We start from the raw sequence: 18,933 nt of genomic DNA on the forward strand, positions 1-18,933 counted from the left end.
TATGCCAGGGATGAATGAGTCTACTAAATGTTTAACAGCTTTGAATGACAAATTCAAGCTGGGGTAGAAAAAAATTTGAAAAATTTTTTGTAGAGGATCCATGCAAAAATACCCATGTTGAAGATACTTGTCGTCTATAACTTATTAACAATGTTTGACTTATTATACAGGTTTCCGAATATCAGCTTTTCTACTAGATTCGTAGAATTTTACAAGCAATTTTATGCTTACACTTAACAATTATAACATGAAAAAAGGCAATCAAGTAGATCTACTTTATATCCGTTTAACCCGGTTCTCTGCAATATTAAATCCTAATTGAGCCATATACTAACTAATGTTGTTAGCAACTATGCATGTGTCCAAAAATTATGAATAAACACAATGTTAACTATGATAGTTATAGAACGTCACCTGAATTATTTCGTGTCGAACCTGCTACGACTTTGCAGTGCTGCATTGCAATTCGAGGTGGACATTTTCTATATAGGCAAGTCTCTCTGCCAGGGTATTCATAAGCCCTTTCCATCCGTTCTCCACCTATGTCCAAATGCAGTTTATATCTTTTTGACCAAAGACTTACTTTTATTGTTTTATTTTGTAAAATTCTACATATTATCACGTAATTCCTTGTGTTAGACATCGAGCAATACAGTACTTGCCGTATTTGTGTGCATTCAACTACAGTTTTTTCTATTCATGTACAAATGTTGTCTGTCTTTAAGTTCTGGAAATGTGTATACTGCTGAAAATATGAGTAGTATAAATGCTAGTTGTATTGGTACTAGTTATAACAACTGGTACTTTTGACATTGTAAATGTAATATACATGAATTTTTCAAAGTGTTGGACATAATATTTCATTTTATTTTACAAAACTCATTCTTTGAGTGTATTAAAAATGGTTTGGTTACAAATTTCGAATTCATATGTATCTTCAGTGACATCTCGAAACTTCAATAATGTTAATAAATTACTCCAAATAGAATTCAGCAACTATTAAGGTATATTTATTAATTGGAATTGATTTTAATTTTTATAAACTATGCATTTTTATTATCATTATACTTTAATATTAAATTGCCATGAATACTGTAATACATTATAATAATTTTTTAAAAATATTTTATAGCACAAATATATAATTAGTGCAACTTTTATTATTATTAAGTAATATAACCTTAAAATTTATTATTAATTAACGCTTTTACATCATCAATGTTGTTAAATGTTGGCCTGCACGTAACGTACTGTATCTTCGGCGGGAACAATGCGCTTCATGTGGTAAACATAATTTTCTGATATTAATAAATTAACAATTAAAATCATTAAAATCTACCAAACACGTGCAGGAATTATAATTGTCTATACAATCAAAACACGTGAAATTAAAGGGCAATTCGTTCAATGAGTATTTATTTTAAGAAACTACTAGAATAGAATACATTGTGACGTTGTCAAAATAAATAACTGCTTGTTACTTTTATCATTCCTATGTGTATTGCCTTCTTTTCATTCTTTCTTATAATAATAAATTAAACAGATACACGCAACTCTTCGCTTGCCCTTCGTTATTTTCAAACGAACGGCAACCCAGAACTCACCACGGGGAGGTGGTTGCGTCAGAGTTTCACCGAGAGTTGAAAAGAATACAACTACACACGTGATTAACATCACTTGTGGAATTTCATTCGTCCTAACTCACACTTGAATAACATCTGTTTCACACTAATTAAATAGTTTAATATTAACTAAACTTTGTACATTTATTGCACACAAACATTTGTACAGTACTATAAACTTACCGTATAATTCCGATACAAACTAATGCATGCAATATTCTATCTACTGACAATGAAAGTCAGTAACGATACTTTATTATAGTGAAACATACGAAAGAATTTTGGAAATGAAATATAATTCGCTACGAATGCTTCTTGAACAATATTCGAAATACAAATTAAAAATAGAAAACGATAAAACTGAATAATTGTAACGATCGTTAACTCGATACAATTGCCCAAAACTCAAAAAAGTCAGAGCAGTCTCCGACTTCCCTCGGTGTCTTCTCTCTAGAACTTATGTGAAATTTGAAGAAGGGAAAGATAAAACACTTCCATCCCGTTACTATCTTCTTACCTGCAGGAGGAAAGAAAAAGGTTTTTTTTTTTTTTAAACATAACAGCCAACAATTAAGATATTTAACAATGCGTTTCAACAATCGGTTACTTTTGACGAATACGTGACGGGCGATTTCATTTATTCGGCTTTAAAAATTAAAATGATTCTCTTTTCTAATAAATAGAATTATTAAAATGAAATTTACAGATGTAAAGTCAATACATCGCTAGTAAAACTTTTCTCTTCGGTAAATATAACATTGCTGCAACATTGAAATCAATGTTGAAATTGATAGGCAAACACCATAAGGTTCATTGAATTACTTTTGGTCGAGATCTCGTTAGCGGCTTTTCTTCCGTGCAAATTCGATTCTGTTAATCTAACAAACATAAAAGTAATATAAATCTCTTTAAACTATAGATTAAAAGTAATACATATAGATTTATCACAAAGCCTAATTTTATCACTATAATCATAATCTCGTTCCTACTTTATTCATGACCGCATGTTTAAATTCATGTGGTTATAACCCATAAAAAATAAAACAACTATAACATAACATATACAATATGCCAATCCTATATCCAAGTGCTAATTCGAAAGAATATCACAAACATTCCATTATTATTTCGTAATAAGCAGACAATTCGCATTTCTTTAGAACATATTCTTATATTTATAGATAAAGCGCAAAGTATTCTGTAATTATTTCTATCATCTATCAATATATCAGTTAGAGCAAATCTGTTTACCGTCTCTTGACTTTGCAGAGATGCAAATGAACTGTTGCTGTTGTTGTTTGAGAGTATTTGCGTTTTTAAACAGATACCGTTTGTTAGCTGTTATCAGCTCTGCGTCCTCAACAAAAAGGCAATTCGATAACAATCTGTTTATATTCACTGTGAAACAATTCCTCTTTCTGCATACTGATTACAAATCTTGAAAACTGCTTTCTCCGATACTTTAAAAACATTTGAAATATCTGTAACCTTCATTCCGTTCCGTCTAATTGCAATAATTAACATTCGAACGGATTCAGTAATCGGTTGTGGCATTATAATTATGAAAGAATCGATATTCGATAATGTAGAAGTGTCGATTAAAAAACTCACTTTTTATACTGCTTTATAATACCAAACGTGTTTTCTATTAGATGAAGATCAGAACATACGGCAAGTCCATAATATGCATACAATTTACAAAAAAAAACCACCCCCAATTTAACTTTGCATTATCTTGTCGAAATTGAAAATCTTTACAGAGATTTTTTCCGTAAATGGTATTAAGTGTAAATCTAGCATTTGTTGGAATCCTACAGCATTAATACAATTTAAGATAAACGCTTGATTTGTTTTACCACCCCATCCAAATTATAGCCGGATGCAGAGCGGTCAAAATGTCAGCAAATCGCTCTGGGTGACGCAGGGTCTAATCCGAACAGGTTAAAAAATTTCCAGGAATTTTTCGGAAAGGGTGTTCCTTCCAGGTATGTCGGACCCTGTCCCTCACAATCCAAAATAAGATTAATAAAAGAAAATTTTTCATAGTGTCCATAACGTGAAGAGAGTGAAAAAAACCTCCATCGAAAAGCACCTCACCTCATAACACTAACAGCATTTTGCTGCTATCGAAAGGTAAAAATAATGAAAAAAAATATACGATAAAAAATAAATACAAATACAGTTTAATTAATAATGATGATAATAATAATATTAATAATAAACATTTAAAATAGATATAATGACAGCATTTTTATAACTGATTTACATATCAGAAAGTCCAGAAAGGAGTTGCTCAACTTTCCAGGCAACAACTAAAGCTCCGTGTGTGCCGCCATCCCTTATAATATTCTACTATTATTAAAATCTTATTATATTTTTAATTATTATAAAATAGTAAAAAAAATTAAATATTGAAGCCAGTGAAAAGTTTTATAAAAAAAATTTTTGCAAATGCGAAAAACGAGTAAAACGGTCATTTAATTTGACACTACTGGAGACACATCCGACTCTCTTTATCTCTGTACTCCATCGACTTTTAATTACGAAAATTTAAATTAACTGCATCAACACCCTAATAAACAAACCTTTCTGCAAAAGTTTAGAAATTTTCGACAAAGAGAACAGGAGTTATTAAGCTTCAAAGAGAGTGAACAAAATCGTGCCTCTCAAACACACATACTAACATCCATACATACAGAAAAAACCCACGAAGTTTTTTTAATATCTCATGTTTTTTATTTTATTTCTGTCCGAATGCGGCAACGAAATCTGTGTATATAATTAATTATAGAAAGATCGCTGTACTTTTCCTCTGTTCCACTTACAACCAAGACATAACATCTAAATGTTTAATCTGCATTTATTTAATATAATCGTTTATTTTATATATGTAAACAAAAGTGCTTCTGGGTGAACACTATTTTATTTATAATATAGTGCATTATTTCCATTTCTAGCTGTAACTTTTCAAAATGATTTGTTTAGCAATCTTCCTCTTGGCTTTTTCTAACATTCCAAATCAGGAGCATTCTGAAGGTAAGGTTATTCAACCCATAATCATTGTTAGTATTTTAGATTTTAGATAAATTAATTTGCAAAAATTATAAGTAAATTCAGAAGATGCAGATCTACTCATGCAAAATCCCAATCTTTTTGGTGGCGATATTATCGGAGATTTCGATGATGTAAGTAATAATAGACATCGATAGAAGATTGTAAATTAAACAGTTGTGTAAATATAAAATAATCATTGTTACTCCAATTACTCGCTGTAATTAAACATTTTCAGACAAGAGGTGCAGTTTCAAATAATTACAGGCTGTGGTCAGGAAAATCCATACCATACGAAATTGAAAAAGAACTGTGTAAAAATGTTTCCAATTGTTTTAAAATCTTTCAAATATATAACTTTTAATATCTCGTTTTAAAACTTTTAGTAACTTACGAAACATTTAAACGATTAATAAACGAAGCCATAATGCAATTCGAACGAAATACTTGTGTTCGGTTTGTTAAGAGAACCAATGAAAAAAATTATGTAAGAATTTTCAGAGGTCCTGGGTAAGTAATGCAAAAAAAAAACACGAAAAAAGTATAAACAAATGTATAATTAATTTGTATACTTTAGCTGTTTTGCACATATCGGTCGAAATAAAGGAGTACAAATTTTATCACTGGCGAGAGGTTGCTGGAATCTTGGAAGCGTAGTTCATGAATTGAACCGCGTTGTTGGCTTCTACCACGAACAGAATCGACCCGACAGAGATGAATACATAAAAGTATTTTGGGAGAATACAAAACCAGGTAAGAAAATTTCAATTTCAATAATTATTTACAAAATATATAATTGAATTTACTGTATTTTGTAATCCACTTTAGATCAAACTTTTAATTTCCTTAAGTTTGCGCCACATCGTATGAGAATATTAAATGAATTTGATTACAATTCCATTATGCTCTATGGAGAAAGATACTTCTCCAAGGACGGGCGCAGCAAAACTATGGAAGCATTAAAACAGGGTGTGAGCCTCATTAATATCAGCAGTAAACCAGGGTTGAGCAAAAGTGATATATTTCGTATAAATACTTTATATAACTGTAGTGTTTATAAATAAACTGATTTATATAAATCCTACTCTGCAATTTTCTAAAATATATATTTATCTTTGTTTATTATATTTTATAATTATCGAACATTATTTTTTGCTGTGATTTCTTTAAATCATTTATTTATATTAATAAAAGTTTAATGATTTTGCATGAAATATATTTACATTTTTAAAAAGTCTTTAAAATCAGAATGTCTCTGTATTGAAATTTCGCTTTATATAAATGGTGGCTAAAAAGTCTGTTTACAATTAGTTTTGCAAACAATTTTGTTTTAATTCTTGTAAATTTTATAAGCAATAAATAATTTAAACAAGACAGAAATGCATTTTTGTACTAGAATTTCGTAAATGCTGTAAAAATGCTCGAATTTTTAGCGCTAAATTATAAATTTGTTTTCTCTAAATAATTTTTACTAGTGAAATAAAAACTAACTAAAAATGATGAAATTTTGATACCAAATTATTATGTAAATTTTCAGTTAAAAGTTTAATATAAACGAGTACTTAAGGAACTAAATAATTATTTCCGTTTCTTGATACTTTTGCCCTCTGCGCACTAAAAGGGCCTTTTAAAGGGGCACAATTAGTTGCATGTCGCCCAAATGTAGGAGCCTTGAGCTTTACAAAATATGATACTGTCAGCCCAATCTCGCAATTCCAAAAACCAGCTGTATTTTATGAGATAAGAGGAATAATAATCCATGGTAAGGTAAGACCCAAAAAATTATTACTGTAAAAGCAATACCATATTGCCCAAATTAAAGCTATTTTTCGTAAAAGAGACTTTTGTCTCGAAAATTTGAGAATCTAATGTTCTAAATACAATAGAATAGGTAGTAGGCTACAGACTTATCACATTGCTACTAGTAACATTAAAATGACACTTCTATCATCGGAATGCAACTTTATTACTGGTATGCATTTCGGTACACAAGACCCTCATCAGTCATACATAAAAATATATATGTATCTGTAGTAACAAATTCGTTGTAGAGACAAATTCGCAGAGAAACTAACAAAAATTATAATTGACAATTTATAATATACCTGTTCAAGATATATTTCTACCCACACTACACAATTCTATAATGATTAATATATAAGTAGTGTTAAGTGGCAATGTCATAAACGTGGAGTAAGAATACAAGTGATATTACTATCCATTCAAGATCGTTAGTAAAAAACGTACGTGAATACTAAATAATTATAATTTAGTATTTGGTATTTGTTAAAAAGTTAATCAAGTCAAAAGAAAAGCAACTTTGTACAGGGAAGTTCATAAAATTGTACTTCTGATAGCGTTTGCTTTCTAATTGACACATCTTCCTGGACTACTTTTTATCCAAGGTAGCATCTGCTGAAAATCTTGGATATGAATGGTCCATTTCGCTGCACGATACTGATAAAATTTGAGCATACGGAATCGTGAGATAAGAGAGCAAATAAAAAGATGAGATAAGGTCAGAGAGTTCAAGTGAGAGTTCGAACCCGAGTAGTTTGAATTAATTTCGTCGCTTCTTCTCCAAGTGCACCCTTTTTCTCACCATTTTCTTTCCGCTCCGTTCCGGGAAGATCCTGGATTTATTTAGAACAACCACTAAAAATCGATTTGGCAGGTGTAGGTATCTATCTTCTCCTCGCGGGATTCAAACGCAAACTCTTTCTCTCGCGAGGAGATACTACGGCTTAGATAAATTTAATTGTTAATGGTTTGTATTGTCGTATTCATTGTTAATTTTACGTTAAATAAATTACTGTTGTTTTAACGTTAAATATTAGTACCAAAGTGAATCACTTCAGGGTCGCTGTCTCCCAATTTCCTTCTCCATTCGCTTACTCCGAATCCCCGCACGCGACCGAAATAAGGTGGTGTGAAATATTCTAATTCGTTCAGTGTCAGCAATTCGCAAAATCGATTAGACAGGGGTGACTACCTGATAATAATTTATTTCCCTTGAAAGACTCAGGGCTCGCTCATTATTCCTGGTTACCATGAAATAAAATCGATCAATCATTTGTTATGTGGATTCGAAGATTCTTCAATCTATCCAGTACTTTCATTTTTTCTTCTTTTTTAATTGATATATTTATCTGAGGTTTTACTCATAAAATAATAAATTTTATTGGGCTGCAATTTGAAAAATTCCCACAGACTGCCATTCCTTAATCTCGAGAGCGATACCACATAGATAAAAGCCGACACTAGATATATAAAGTATAGTGGCAGGAGCTCCCGATTAACGGTACAGGAACGTCTGGTTTGCACCGGATGTCGCGTTATTTCAATTCAAATACTTTCCCGTGACAGGAGTTAGATAGATGACCTGCACGACTCTATTGCTAGTAAGAAAGTATGATGTACAAGGGCGAGAGACTCTAATTTGATGTGAAAAGCATATATTTTTAATTTAAAAACTTAAAAATACGACAAAAAATATTGCAGCCCAGCATTGTGACGATGCCACAGTAAATAATTGCTCGTTTTCATTGCTAACTCGTGATACTGCCTCCAGCAAAGGTTCAAATTTTATGGATGAAGCTGAAAATACAGTTTCAATTATTTCCATAAATATTTATAATTTTTATCAGTAATAATACACTCACTGCCAAAAGTTAAGCACAGAAAAGAAAATGTTCATGTCTGGAAAGCAATCTGCATTTGAGAGGCTGCAATTCACTGCAGAGGTAGGTGGAAGTATGCAAATATGTTACGTTACTATCAATCATGGTTATGTGTCGCGAAATATGAAGAACANGAAAATGTTCATGTCTGGAAAGCAATCTGCATTTGAGAGGCTGCAATTCACTGCAGAGGTAGGTGGAAGTATGCAAATATGTTACGTTACTATCAATCATGGTTATGTGTCGCGAAATATGAAGAACAGGCAGTCATATAAGAAGCCAGCCTTCTGAAGTGTGAGAGGAGTTGCATATAAGTGCCTAGAAAAAGTGTGGAGAACTGTCATAGAATTAGTGTGCATGACTGACGTGTTTGTATGACTTCCAGAAGACGAATAATAGACAGTAAGCGCTGGCGGTGTGTGGGACGCCTTGAAGCAGGACAATCAATCACAGATGTTGCTCTTTTCTTCGGCGTTCATCATTCCACCATTTCAAGGTTATGGAAACAATTCCAAACAAGCCAAACAGTTGTCCGAAGACCTGTGGCCGATCGCCCAAGACTTACGACCCCCCCCTGCAGAAGATCGCTATATTGCTCTTGTAGCCAAGTGGAATCAAAGATCAATCTCTACAAGTGTGACATCGATGGTTGCAGCAGCCATTGGTAAAACAATATCTGCTACAACTGTGCGCCGAAGGCTAAACATGAATGGACTGTACGCCCGAATACTATGAGTTTGTGTTCCACTATCCGTCCAATCCAGAGGCACACGATTAAAGTGGTGTCAGCAACATGTGAATTGGACTGTGTCTGATTGGGGCAATGTCATGTTCACGGATGAGTCGCGATGTTCCCTGGAGCCAGATGACAAACGTGTAAGAGTATAAAGAGAAAAGGGCACACGCAATCGACCCCAGAACATCATCGAGCATCACGCATTCCAAAGTGGAAGCATTATGATATGGGCATGCATTTCGTTGGGATATCGCACCGACCTGCACATCTATCGAGGAAGTTCTGCGACAGCTGTCAGGTACCAGGATGAAGTCCTCGAACCCATTGTGAAATTGTATGCTGCAGCAGTTGGTCCTGCTTTTGTTTTAATAGATGATAACGCACGACCCCATAGAGCTGCCATCGTCGATGACTACCTCAAGAATGAAGGAATCATGCATATGGATTGGCCGGCGTATTCAATCCCATTGAGAATCTTTGGGATGCCCTCGGCTGTGCTCTGTGTGCACGTTTCCCATTCCCTGCCACTTTCACAGAGTTGCAAACTGCTTTACAGGAGGAATGGCACTTATTTGACCCTGGAGTGGTTGATCACCTCATAGAAAGCATGGTTACACGCTGTAAACTTTGTGTAAGGATAAGGGTTGACCATTTACCCTATTAATGTTGGTTTTGTTTGTTTGTTTCGGATTTAAACATCGTTTTGTTAATGATTCCAATATGATTTCATCTTATACTTTATGAAAATTCAATATTGTTTTCATTTTTTTATGTAATTCTTTGTGTTGTTTCATGCATAAACATATTTGCTACTGTCCTGCCACATTTTGTGTCAATCACAGCTATATTTGTCCATTTTTTGCAGTTTATCACTCCGTGCTTAACTTTTGGCAGTGAGTGTACATTATTTGTAAAGTATATTAGTATATCCCATGTATTTAGTATATTAGTATATCACTAAAACTTATAACATTTAATGGTATGTCTTAAATGTTATATGTTTTAGTTTTGTTATACAGTTTATTTTACAAAATGCAATAATCTATTCTATATGTTTCTTCTAATCAGTTGACAGATGAGGGGCTATACGCCCGAAACTTGTAAAAGTACCCGTATCAACTGAATAAAGTGGATAAACGCCAAGTGTTTAAATAATAACACAGTCTTGTGTTCAACAGTAAATAAATATGAAAACACGGTTTCAAAAAACGAATTGTGTAGTTATTATCAAAATATTAATTGTAGTAATAGCGCATACAGTGAGTATTCGGCCGAAATATATACTAACATAGAATCAATATGTATAAATAACCAATTGAGTATACATACTGTATGTATAAATAGCCACGTCCAATATATATTGTTCCAGTATCGTAGCATTGAATCTGTTGGCAGCAGCAGCACCTGTATTTCTATCGACTTTGGTCATATGTACAGTGCCGCCATGTTTTTTCTAAACCGTTTATTAAGTTTCAGCCACATTCTATACTTAGTTGGCGAAACGGAAATAATCTAGCACATATTTAAATAAAAATTCGGGGCGAAAAAAATTAATGTCATTTTAAGTATTTAGAATTAATTTTTATTACTGTCATTTGCTTGTGTAAAAATCGTACACACCAAATGAAAATAGAAGTTAAATAAAACAAGTTTCGTTAAAAGCGCATAACAAATTACTGAGTTATAGCCTTATTTTCTGTCTTCTGTTTTCTGTCTTATAAAGAGTTCGCCATGTTATTACTCCGAAATAGCGACGCCACTCTTTAAAACACTGCTGTCATTTTTGTTCTCCATTTTATCTGTGCATATGTATATAGAGTTGGCTTATTGATTAATCATGTCATTCATCGAATTTATTGTAAATTGTTGACTTTGCGATTTATATCAAAATAGTTATTTACAATGATAATTCATTTTATCTTTTGATTTGACTGAATTCTTAAGTCAAATATTTATTCGATTTGATATTTTTATTCTAAATTTATTTACAAACGAAATTAGTTATTATAAAATGGATTTATAACCTTGTTATTTAAAAGATGTGATAATTTACTTAATTTTAAATTTATCTTTCATTTTTCATTCCTAAGTGTTGTTTTATTCTTATTTNGCGCGCTAATGAAGTGGTATTCTTTCATTAACCTATAAATGTGCATCCGTTTGTTTAGTTCTATTAGTCTACCAACGATGATTTTAGTTGTCTTTCTTTACTAGATCTATATTTTCAGAAAACTTTAATATGATAATTTATTAATTAATATTAATACATTCTATTCAAACATAACAGGTAAGTCGTTTGAATTAACATATTGAAGATGTGAACCAGGTAACAGGTTGCAGGTTGTGGACCATCAAAACTGTAAAGCATCTCGATAAAAGCAAAGATGTCCGTAAAATTATACTTCTAAATATAATTCTTCTATAGAAATAATCGACCGAAATCAACCGCACGCAATCGCGAGTCGCATCTCGCGCTTCGATAAAGCTATCGTGTTTAATGTATTTCAATTTCAGATTTACCGCAGAATTAAATATCAAAGCTGATCTCATACTCTTAGTAGTCTTTATATAACTAGACGTTTTCTACAATAAATCTATGTCTAACATGCTTCCATTAACGTAGAAATATGCTTATCGATCTTTGTATTCAACTGCTCTATTTACTTTTACTCGTTCCATTTATTTACTCAAACAAGAGAAATAATTCTTCTGAACATTATTAAATTTATATAACGGATAATGTAAATATAAATCCATAGCAATGTATATTAATGCATTCGTTAAATATATTTGATTGTAGTTGAGAAACTGGAGAGAAGAGTAAAGCAGACAACGTACACCATAACAATACAGATTATAATTGTACATGTGTAGTTCGAAAATGAATTTTCCCGATCAACAAAACATATGTCTTGGTGTCATGATACGTCCTATTTTAGATTCGGCAAAAATATTTGGAATGGATTTCGTAGTTCCGTGTCATTGCATGTTACAAAGAAGAGGAAATGAAAGAACAAAACTTTCAAAATTATTCAAAATATATTGTCATACTATCGAATTGGTACTATGGACAATTGCTGTTGTTTACATTTACTGGATATTTAATTTAGACTTTTATTGCTTACGAATCGTGCATTATTTAAAGGATTACGCAGTGCATGGTGCAGTAGTAAACACGGCACTAATCCTCTATGCAGCGGCACAGTTCAGTATTTTAAAAAGAAAAAAATTATATTTGCACTGTATTCGAAGCTGGTACAAGGAAGAATATAAAGTAATTGATAAGATGCAACTCTTACAAATTTGTTTATTCATATTTTTATTTTTGGATTTTTTATGTATTTCGATTCTCTCAGAGATTGTCGTCTACTTAGAAGTTAAAAGACAGAATGGTTCAAACAGCGAAGCATTCGTTTGTTCTGTTAGCATTACATTTGTATATATTTATGTTTCGGCACACATTATATCATTAATCTCTGTTCTTTGCTGTCTAGGTCTTGTCGTAATGAACAGACTAACGAAACTTTCTGAAGAGCTTGCAAATCTGAAATCGAAAAATACAGACTTGAAAAATAAGTTAGACAAATTTATCAACAAACACGTAGAAATACGGGCTCTTATAGAACATGCGAATGTAGAATGGGAAATGCTAACACCGTTAATATATGGATTTTTTATGCACTTCACCTGTGTTATCTTATACGCTGTGATATTCGTGACTGTAGATCCTGATTACAAATTTTTTCTGACGATTCTTTGTTTTGGTTTTCTGGCAGGTTGTCTTGCGATAAGTAAAGTGTTGTCAACATTTGTGTCGTCGGTAAGTATTAACCTCATAACAAAAATAGGTTTATATTTTTCATTTCATAAATATAAAAATAAATATTTTTACCATAAAGTTCGAAGGTAACCACTGTATTTTAATGCTGAACAGTTCGAATTGTTATAAAGCATATAATGAAGTGAAATTAAAAAAATATGTGTTGTTTAAAAATGAATGTGATATTTTTGTTACAGCTCTATGATGATTTTGTGTCCATATACAAACTTTCATCCGTAGATCTACCATTAGAGTTCAAACTGAAGGTAAGTGTAAATTGTATTTTAGAATTAGTAATCGATTTAGTATATATTTTTATAAAGTTTACAATATATTGAAGAAAATAATTTATGGAAGATGTCTTCAATTTCTGTTACATCACATTTGTATAAACGGAATTATACAATAACACTAGTGCATTAATTACAATAAATAAATTACTATTAGGCTTTCTAAAAATTATAAATTTTATTTGTAAGATTCAGGAAAAGCGCTAAAAACGAACGTTGAGATTTTTTCTGTTAAATGGTGAGGGCGGCAAAGGATCTTTTTTTCCACTACCACCGATTGTGTTGGATTCGGATCGCGAAATATAGTCGGAACTTTCTCTTCACGTAATCTTTTTAAGAATAATATGCTTACAAAGAAAATGAAATTGAAAATCGAATAAAATTCAATTTTTAATTTTCACCACAATTAATCTGTCAGAATATTTTTGAATATTTGAAAAAAAATTGAAAATTATGAATATATAAAGTGACTTTTCAAATTTAGCTGAACGATTTTATGAAAAGATTTGGAAAAATTCCTTTGGCCATTTCTATTGGCGGTTTCTTCTATATAAAAGAAGACTTTTTTATCAAGGTATGTGAAACCTTTACTTAATTTTTGAGCTGTGTACTTGCATTTGTCAATTGTGAATTCTTTGCAGATGGTCAGCGGATTGTATTCTATATTTTCCACAATCCTCGATTTAACAGGAGTGATGGAAAAAGAAAAGAAATGTGCAGAAGTTTTTATTAAAATCACAGACAAAAATACTACTTTAATATTGTAAATTTAATCTTAATTAATTTACGGCCCAACAGTGGTCAAGCGGTTCTGTTCCCTAAAGACTAGAAGTTCGGTCGCGCCCCCACCCCAGGACGGGCTGGCTACATGGAGTTTTCCGGGTTTTCTCCACGTCTGTAACGCCTGAATAGGGGCCAGCTACCCTTAAAAAGACCTCCCGGAAGGCACCCTTTTAAGCAGATCGTCTAAGTGCTGCGTTGTTATATCTTAATAAAAGCAGATAATTAATGTACGGTTTTCACAACACTTTAAATCACTTATTATCTTTTGTATATATATTCAAGTATAATAAATACAATTATTATTTAATTTCTGTAACTTAACAACAACTATAATATTTTTCTTGAAAATAAATAATTTGTTAATGTTTTTAGATGAAAACAAAAAATGTATAAATTTATGAATATAAAAGAACACTTTTAGTGCTACATAAAAATGCATATAAGAAATGAAATGTGTAACCATTTTTATTTATTTACTGTCTTTAATTTGCACTTGATAAGTACTGTCTTTACACACTGGTACACACTAATTTTAGATGTAAATGAAATATATACGGTCACTAAAACTTTTAAGTACAAGCGCCATAATTATATGCTTTATAATATTGTAATGTGTTATTTTTATGTATATTTAACTTCAATATAAAGAAAATAAAGTAATGCACTTAACTGTTCTGACACATTTCACTAGAAAATTGATGTTATTCAAATACAAAATATTCGTGTAATAATTCATCAGTTATATTTAACAAGTATGATATGTTTTTTTAAAAAAGATATCTACTTCTACTTTATTTATTCTGATAGTATATGCAGCAAATAGTATTATTTATATAAAAATGTATGAATTTATAAAAAAAAATTATTTTCTGTTGGCTTCTAAGCAAGTAATCATTTATTATAATCATTTATTATATGTAATATTAGAAATCTCACACAGAAGAAAATTTCATAATGATTAATAAATATTAATAATAATTTGATTAATATAAATGAATTTTCTAGAATAAACGGTTATTGAATGTTTATTATGATAAACCAGTTGTCAGGTCAAAAAATTAACCAGCGGCACTGTATATTAACATTCGAAAATACAATGGTTGATCGGATAACGAACATAATCCGTTCCATGACTTTGTTCGTTATCCGAATTGTTCGTTAACCAATTATCGATTTACCAAATGTTTTTATGGGAATTTGATTAATTCGTTCCGGAGACTCCAAAAAATAAAAAAAATACATACTTTTTTACTACGTTTATTTATATGTAATAGTAAAAACAAATATATATGCAGTTTTGCATTTTTGTTAGTCATGTTTTTTCCATTTGTGGGGTTTAAAGAATGTGTCCAATGTCGATTGCTTTTCTCTTTTTTTCAGAAGTAATTAATAGTATCGTAATTGTAGAGATCCCAACCTCATTAACCCTATTCTGGTTTGGATGCCATTTGGATGATCGTTGTTTAGACATCCTACAACTTTTTCAAAAGATCTGAAGTAGCAGATGTCGACATTGGTCCTCTTTCGCCTTCCTCTTTTTGAAAAGAAAACACATCTCGCTAAGTTTCTTGGTATTCTTCATTTGAGAGTTCTCAGAGTTCTTCTGTCGTCAGATCAGTTTTAGGCTCAGCAGTCATTGAGCTTTAAAATGCTTATATTTCTCAGATGTGATTTTCATTATTCCATTACCAGCTACCAGATTTCTTGATATATCTTTCATAGCTAAGATTGTGCCTACTGTAGACCAGTTCAAGCCATAATACCTAGCAACATCAGGCATCTTGTGTTCACTTTCTACCTTGGCTATTATCTCTTATATGGTTTCTACGGTGAGCACAGGTTTTGACACTCGTTTTTTAGGCTATATATTTTTTAAAAAATGATAATATTATGAAGTTCAGAAAAGCACTTACAAAATTTCAGAGAACAGAAATCAACTAACCCACAAAACGTTATTTAAATGCAAGGACCTGATTAAATTCGAAATTTGGTATTAAAACGTTAACGAATATCCGATGGGATAAAATTTCGCCTTTCGTAAATAAACCCTGACGCAAAACTTAACAAGTGCCCGTCCGACAGTCTCGAGAAGACTATAAAAAATTATTTGTCAGAAAGGTAAACAAAAAGCTGGAATTACAAGGGAGAGTTTCAAAATTCGGAGGGATACTGTCCGATCGGTATCGAATTGAGCGTCGATGCTGACGTCTCTCGCGCTCCGAATGGTTTCGAATTGTTACCCGAACACAAAGGAAAATCAATCGGTATTCCTTATTTTCCGTCGCTTCTTTTTATGTTTGTGCAGTAAAGAGTTCGTTATCCGAACATGTGTTCGTTGTCCGATCATAAAAATCTTTCCCGATAGTGTTCGTTTTCCGATTTGTTCGCTATCCGAAATGATCGTTAACCGATCACTCACTGTATTTATTTATAGTAAAGTTTTAATTAGATATTATTCCTAGCAAATAGAATTGAAGTAAAACAGCATTGAAAATATGACACTTAATTTTAAGATAAAAATTATCGGCAAAAATAAAAGTTTTTTTACATCTGAAATTACAGACGGCGCCACTGGATTTATTCAAATTTCAAAAATGGTCCGTTACAACCTAATCGTTAACAGACGTTTGAGTAAACGACAAGAAAGAAGACGAGAGATATTTTGTGTTTATTTTCGAGTAGGAAATTGTTCCGAGGAGAAACGGAAAAAGTTTTCGGCTATTCAAAGGTAAAACTTTATAATCAGTCTGTCGGGCGCTGTTTTTATTTATTGATTAAAAGGCAATGGAACAAGTTGGTTATTATTGCAATGGTCAAAATTCTTTGATACGACTACAGAAATATTTCGAAAAATTTATAAAAATCTATAACGGGTTTAAATGCGGAGTGTTTTATTAATTGTATTATTATATCTCCAGAACGGAGTTAGATGAAAGAAGAGAGCAATTATGGTATCAGAAGCAGCGGAATGCCTCGATTACCTGTTCATGAAATTTCGCTGCAAACCGGAAGTTACACTATTTCGATTGAAAAGTTTTCTCCCGAAAGCAGTTATACCCGTGTTTCCCCGAAAATAAGACAGTGTCTTATATTAATTTTTGCTCTGAAAAACGCGCTATGTCTCAGGGAATGTCTTATTTTTTCCAGGAAGAAGAATTCACATTTATTATTGAACAAAAAAATTCCCAAGTCGAACTTAGACGAGAATGACGTATATCCGGTGTGTCCAACTGTCGCCTTTTTATAGCGTCAACATCGGACTCGATGCTCAATTAGTGCTTACTGAACCGTAGCACAATGCAAATGTCATGTGGCGTGATTCCCCTCTGACCAATTAGCCATCACCAGCCGTAACGTTATGCAAATCTGTGATTACCAAGCTATAGTCTTATGCAAATCATGCCGCGTGGCGTAATTGTCTGCTGACCAATCAGTGGCTGTACTTTCAAAAAGCCAACGGCCACTTTCAACCATCGGTCGATGACCGTTACGACTAAAAAAAAAAAACTTCACTAGGACTTACTTTCAGGGGAGGTCTTATATTTCGCAATTCAGCAAAATCTGTGCTAGGTCTTATTTTCTGCGAATGTCTTATTTTCGGGGAAACACGGTAGATAATCGGCACGACTCTATTGTTAAAAGAAAAAAATGATGTACGGGGGCACTGCTAATTGCAGGTGAGCATATATTTTAAATGTAGTAAATTATCAATACGATTAAAAACTGCAGCCCGGCATTGTGATCGTGTCATAATAAATCAACCCTCACTATTAATATTTTTAAATAATTATAGTTTAAAAGTGTTCATCCCTTTTCAATAATATTCGAATGAAATATTATTTTTCGAATTTCATTTGTAAATTTCGAAAAAATACAGAAATGAAAACAATTGGAATTTAAATATTAGACTGTGCCATTTATTTTTTTCACAAAATTGATAGGTCTTATACAGAGAAAAGAAGCAAATGCCCATTCAGATAGAGAAGTGGTAAACTGTATTTATATTTTAATTATTGAATGGATTCTTACTTCTTTCCTGATGAATCAAATCTTTCACGTAGGAATCGTGTCTATTTGTTTACGTGCCGTCTTTGGTTCTGTCAGAACTGAAAAGAGAAGAATAAACAACAATAAATACTTTTAACACGCAACACTTCGCTTGTTACTACTGACGTCTTTTCATTGTCTTTCGTGTAGAAAAAAGTCGAGGATAGTTTTATTTTTACTCAGTTGATACCTTACAATTCTTTGAGTATTTAAAGACAGTGATGATTCTGTTGTACTTTCTTCTGTATGACGAAGTGAACAAAAGCTTATGGAATTCTCATGCAGAAATGGATTTGTCTTTTATCATTTCTTTGATAGTCATCACTTTATTTTAACATTCAAGAAATTAAAGTAATGATTTATAGTGCTGATCTGAAGAAAATCTCGTTGACGATTACGTTAGAAAGAAAAAAAACGAAGATTTCCTAAGATAAAGACGATTTCTCAGGTGACATTTCTTGATATATCGAATGGCCCTAGAGTTTGGCTTGTGAAATGTGCTAAGAAGTATTGAAAGTGCTTTACGTTTTTTTGTTGAATGAAGTTTCTTGACTTATTGTAAACAAACGTAAGTACATCTTTCATTTTTTTCTTACGCATTGTTAAAACCACAATAATTAGAAAAAGGTTAGAAATGGTTATTTTTCAAATTTCAAGTTTTTCAATCAAAGCTGTGAAATATAAAAATAAAAGGAAAGGATCTTTGTAAAGTACAGTATTATCTGAACTACTTGTTTTTAAACATAGCAGACAAAACTATTTTAAATATCCTATTAATAATTAATTAATGCATTTCACATGTATATGTATTCCTGTTTAAGAAAATTAACTTAAAAACGTTTATTTTTCAGATCTTGAACTCAGCTTTAATTTTGTGGCGCGACGTTTGCATAAAACAATTTCT

At 31.8% G+C, this 18,933-nt stretch overlaps 1 protein-coding gene and 1 long non-coding RNA gene across 2 annotated transcripts; both read left to right on the forward strand.

The window, feature by feature from the left end:
- Positions 1-4,594: 4,594 nt before the first annotated feature.
- LOC111621128 (astacin-like metalloprotease toxin 5) lies at positions 4,595-13,406 on the forward strand. Its single transcript, XM_023363198.1, has 8 exons — positions 4,595-4,658; positions 4,731-4,807; positions 4,912-4,987; positions 5,060-5,183; positions 5,251-5,426; positions 5,502-5,725; positions 13,107-13,175; positions 13,389-13,406. The coding sequence occupies exons 1-8, from the start codon at positions 4,595-4,597 to the stop codon at positions 13,404-13,406; spliced, it is 828 nt and encodes a 275-aa protein (XP_023218966.1).
- Positions 13,407-17,541: 4,135 nt separating this feature from the next.
- On the forward strand, positions 17,542-18,117 carry LOC111621143. The gene is made up of 3 exons (XR_002756008.1): positions 17,542-17,659; positions 17,924-17,970; positions 18,044-18,117. It is a non-coding gene; the product is annotated as an uncharacterized LOC111621143 (long non-coding RNA).
- The last annotated feature ends 816 nt before the right edge of the window (positions 18,118-18,933 follow it).

Source organism: Centruroides sculpturatus, unplaced genomic scaffold (assembly GCF_000671375.1).
Source record: "Centruroides sculpturatus isolate CEXI.00-Female unplaced genomic scaffold, Cexi_2.0 scaffold171, whole genome shotgun sequence".
NCBI classification, from domain to species: Eukaryota; Metazoa; Arthropoda; class Arachnida; order Scorpiones; family Buthidae; genus Centruroides; species Centruroides sculpturatus.

Coding starts and splice junctions, on each gene's coding strand:
- LOC111621128 (XM_023363198.1), top strand. CDS start 4,595: ATGATTTGTTTAGCAATCTTCCTCTTGGCTTTTTCTAACATTCCAAAT. Junction 4,808..4,911: donor TTATCGGAGATTTCGATGAT/GTAAGTAATAAT, acceptor AAACATTTTCAG/ACAAGAGGTGCAGTTTCAAA. Junction 5,726..13,106: donor ATACTTTATATAACTGTAGT/GTTTATAAATAA, acceptor TTTTTGTTACAG/CTCTATGATGATTTTGTGTC.